General features: G+C 33.1%; 1 protein-coding gene across 1 annotated transcript; it reads right to left on the minus strand.

The window, feature by feature from the left end:
* Window positions 1-2,216: 2,216 nt before the first annotated feature.
* Window positions 2,217-4,708, minus strand: LOC115987083 (pectinesterase 2-like). The gene is made up of 2 exons (XM_031110535.1): window positions 3,853-4,708; window positions 2,217-2,905 (listed from the first exon to the last, which is right to left on the minus strand). Exons 1-2 carry the CDS (start codon window positions 4,706-4,708, stop codon window positions 2,217-2,219), a joined length of 1,545 nt encoding a protein of 514 aa, XP_030966395.1.
* Window positions 4,709-5,251: the final 543 nt, after the last annotated feature.

Raw genomic sequence — 5,251 nt, forward strand, 5'->3', positions numbered from 1 at the left:
AATCCATTTTTTTTTGGATTTTCAAGGAACGAGTTCTGGAAATGAGCGTAAGATTATGGGCCACTTAATTAAATTTCATATGACAGATTATCTGTGTGTATTTCAATGGATGGTAAAACAATTGCAGGACTGAAATAATTTATTTTAATTTTGATGTTATTTATGAAAAAGTAATGTGGTTCTTTTATTAATAAATAAATAAATTGTTAGGAATGCTATAAGCATATGGATAATAATTGTTGTATTGAGATTTAGTTAGTTAGTTAGTTACAATTTCAAGCATGTTAATCACATTTAGCACATGTTTGAATTATTAATACACATGAGGAATAATAGAACCAATAGGATAAGGCCATGTGGGCCAATGAGATTAGAGTTAGTCTCCTATAAATACATGATTGTAATTCAACATTGAATATCACATGAAGAATAAACCAATTTGTTAGTGCATTAGTCTCTCTCTCTCTCTCTCTCTCTCTCTCTCTCTCTCTCTCTCTCTCTCTCTCTCTCTCTCTCTCTCTCTCTAGAGGATGACTACTTCGAAATTAAGTCAATTTCCCTACAATCTCCATCCATTCCCCTATAATTCCCATCAATATAATCTCTATTAGGAACCACCAAGTTCTTAACATAAATTTCGTTTTCTATGAGTAAGACTGGAGTTTTAATTGATTAGTATAATAATAGAATGCAAGGGGGTGGTATGCATTGGTCAGATTCCATGCCTTACATAACATTACTACATTTTCTACTTTCATGCCCAAATGTGGGGTCTTATGTGATTTTTTTTTTTTTTTTTAATTTTAAAAAATATGTAAGTTGTCCACTTTTTTTTTTTTTTTCTCCACTCTTAATATGGTCCAAAGAATTGAGTGATGCCACTATAAATTTTATTACATAAATTTTACAAATTGATGTGTTACCAATGATAAGAAGCAATTAAAAAAAAAATTATAGTATTGAGCATTAACCAAATTGACGGTTAATAAACTGTATATATTATTTAAATGTTATTTAAATATGAAAAAGGCTCATTTAAAAGTTACAACCTTACACCTAAAATTGTATTTAACCAACCCCCAATATAAGATGTTCTTACTTCTTAGGCTACCAAACCTTTTGTATGGAGAAAAAAAGTAGTGTATACATGTAATGCAAGTGTAAGTGTGCAACTCTTATAAGCGTGCCTCTTATGTATAAGCATTGATTCTGATGCAGAGTTAAAGTGTTTTTTTTATAAAGATTTACACGTTAATTAAGACTTTAAGGTGTGGGTGATCAATGTGATATATTCTCGCATGAGGAGGAGAGATTCGTTATGAGCTCGAACATGAGAATTCGGTACTTCTAATATGGCCTTTTAATATATATATATATATATATATATATAACTTGAACAATTTATTTGGATAACTGTCTCAAATAATTAGAAACCAATATAGAAGATCGCTGAATCGTTTTATTTGGCCATAGATTATACATAAACAAAATATGAACCAGTTCCCACGACATTAACCAATATTTGGAGTTATCTCTAGAAAGTTGACAAGTAGTTTTTAGCAGGGTTTGAATGTTATCCTTTCTAGATTTAATTATCTATCACTTTGTTTTCAAAGATTTGAATCTTAAAAGTGAAAAACATACCTTTTCTTTTTCTTTTATGAGAAACAAAACATACATTTTTCAATTGGTCAATGATGTCGATTGCTTAACTATGGGTAAAATCCATTGGTTACAAAATTTGGGTAATTAAATTGGAATAATTAACAAGAGTTCACCGTCAAATTACAATTTGAGTAATACATTGTTATTAATTATTATAACATTACTTTTTTGGGAAAATCATCCCTGACTTACTAGACAATCCATCACATACATGTTTTTAAACAAGCACTGTGATTATCTATATGACTTGTTAAGAAATTTGTATCTCAAAATGTTCATCAATCTATGCATATCAATAGAATGTAGAAACCTCATTTTATATACTAAAGCAACCTTAGCCAAAAGTTCCGCACAGAATATTAAACATAATTGATTTTATTTATTTTGAATCATTCCTTACAACTTATCAAAGAGTGACAACTATTACACAATCTTCTTTTTTTTGGCAACAATCAACTTATTTTTTTACCATAAGGAACTCAGATGCAAATTGACAATTGAAAACTATTGAACAAATTGAAGGCATGTATATAACAATTTCTTTGAAAAAATTAAAGGCCAGCTGTGTAAGGCACTTTGGTAACCGGCAACCATGAACCGCCAGAGATGAAGTTTGCAACTGTGTATTGTGAAGCTATAGATGCACTAGTAATGACATGGTAGCCAGGCCAATTAACTCTATTAGCAGTCGATGAGCCTGGCCCCGTGTTGGCATACTCCCCATAGTACAAGGTATTGAGGGCAAAATTTCCACTCCATTCCTTCCATCCAGCTGGAGCAATCAAGCTATCTAAGTATGTTTTCATAAAAACCGTGCGTGAATACTTCTTCCATGGCCTCCCTAAGTATGTCTTAACTGAGCTCTGGGATGACATTAAATCTGAAGCAGCCTTGACTGTACAATCATGAATGGAAATTCCTGTGTTTTGATTAGGGTCAGTCCTACCTTGGGCAGTGAGAGTGTTGGTCTTGTTAGGAGGATAACGAGCATAAATTTTACAATTTTGCAACACAACTGCAGCATTTCCAAATATGAAATCAACTGTACCATATATGTCACATTCCCTATAGAATTGCCTTTGGGAATGGACATAGAGGGTGTCTTGGTACCCTTCCAAGCTGCACCTGTAAAATACCGAGAGATCGGACCCAGAACGAAGGGCCACGGCTTGATGATTTGCTGCTCCAGCAGTGTTCCTTATAGTGATGTCGCGAGCAATGAATCCATCTCCCACGACAGCTGAAAATTCAAAATAACAAGAGCTTAATTTTCATGTCAATATTTTAGTCAAATTCTAGATTAACATTCATTATTTTAGTAAAATTATGACTATATAAGCTGTAAGACATAATATTTTGGGGTAATTAGTTGTGTCAAGTTAGCTAGGACCACAAGTAATTAAATACGATAATAGTTATCAGCATAAAAGCATTATTATATATATACAAAATCTTGTCAAATTAGATGACTTAGTAATCGTACTTAGTTTTGAAAAGAAGGCTAAAATATGTAATCGATAACTAAAGTCTCTTGAAAATTATGAAAGTACATATCCAATATATGTATTAAATGTGAATCTTACAAACTCAAGAGAACCCCATGTTATGGGACATCCAATAAATATGTTAGATGCAAGAGACAATTTTTCTATCCTTTGAACCTAAACCTACATGTGCTACCTGGAGGGATTTAAAAAAAAAAAAAAAAAAAAATTTAAAATCCAAAACGAAGCCTTGGTTTGGTATATGAATAACGTGCATTATGCATGAAATATGACTCCTTTCAAATTCGAAGTTTGATTAATAATCTCACTAAAATTTTTAAATTATGCACTAAATAACTCAGTTGACTTATATGTCTAAAAATTCAACTGAGGTCAATTTATGCAAGGGGGTGCCATTTTTTTTATTTATTTATTTTTTATTTATTTATTTTTTTTCGAACTAGTCAGAAGTTTCTTGGTATTCTTGCATTACTTGATCCAGACCTTTCAAACCTCTAAACTCTCACTTCTTATTAATCTCTTCTATCACATATCTAACCTAACTTTTTTTAGTCCAAGCCATGATTTTATCCACTAAGACATATAAATATATATGTAATATTTGTAGGGAACCAATTAACAACAATTTCTTAACACTAAAATTTAGCATATATATTATTAGAAATCAATTAAATTTACTTACCAATTGTGGCTGAATTGAAGGTTGTAGAACCTCCACCAACACTTTTGCTCCCAGTGATTATGGTTTTTCCTATACCATCTCCTACCAACATAATATTTTTCAACTTTATCTCAACGTTTTCTTTGTATGTCCCAGCCTTCACGTATATCACAAACCTTCCACTTCCTGACTGTGACGAAGCTGCACTTATCGCCTCCTTTATCGTCTTATAATTCCCTGAACCATCTTGTGCAACCACAATATTAGCCTTAGGAGACGAAGAAGACTGCAAGAGTTTCCGGTCCCCAGGCTTAACCCAAGTTGGGAAACCATGTTTGTAACTTGGTACAGTGTATGGAACTTTGTTAAGAGACAAAGCGTTGCTAATTAGCTTAGAAACGTTGTTTGACATCAAGGGCAAGAGATTGTCCGGGACCCCTACCTCAATAAACCCGGCCCGACAAGTCTCAAGGTTGGTTAGCGCCGTGCTGAGCCATGTTTGAGCATCGGTTTGGCTGCACTTGACATTAGGGTCAATGGTTTTGTTAAGCCTGTAGTGGGTATACTCATAAAGCTCAAGGCAATCTGCCCATGCAGCCTTTTCACGAGCATTTTTGCTCTTGGGCCCTAGTGAAATTATGTTACTTTGAGCTTTTAGGACACGTTCTAGTGCTAGTTGCTTTGAGATTGTGAAAAAATCGGACTCTTGCTTGATGGGGCTGTGGTAATTAAGCTTCTGGCTTAAAAAATACTCACATGGCTCAGGGTTTGGGGTTTGGTTGCACCATTTTTTAATATCTGCTTGAGAGTAACCAAGAATGGTTAGAGACAGAAAAAGAGACACAAATAGAGGTGCAACCAATGCTCGAAGTGCCATATTTTTATGCCTTTTTGATGGGCTATAAAAAATGTTGGACAGACAAGGGACAATATTAGATGTGAATGATTGGGTGTTTGGGATTTGTATGGGACTTAATTAATGCCTCCAGACTGATACTTATATAGAAGAAGAAAACGATAAGAGACGTAACTTTTTTTTCTTCTTCTAGTTTTTATAATAATTAATGACATTTATTTTTTCAAAATTAGAATGAATGATATTATAAAATAGATAACATATTAGAGCGGCTAACAATATTTCTATAAAATAATACTTATAATACCGTTGGTATTGCAATAGTTTGTAGTTTGGTTAGGAATAGTTTTTGAAAAACTTACAAATATTGACTAAATTTTGCATGTTTGACCTTAGAAGATGAAGGACTTGCTTGGAGGCTAGAAAAGCGTATGCATGCAATAAATATGGTACGATTGAAAATTTAGCGTCGGAATTTTAACGCGTGGAGTTCTAATCACGAAGGTAATTGGGACAGCCTACCTATATTGAAGCGGATTTGGACATTTTTTTGATTGGGAATGT

Source organism: Quercus lobata, chromosome 4 (assembly GCF_001633185.2).
Source record: "Quercus lobata isolate SW786 chromosome 4, ValleyOak3.0 Primary Assembly, whole genome shotgun sequence".
In the NCBI taxonomy this organism is placed as follows: Eukaryota; Viridiplantae; Streptophyta; class Magnoliopsida; order Fagales; family Fagaceae; genus Quercus; species Quercus lobata.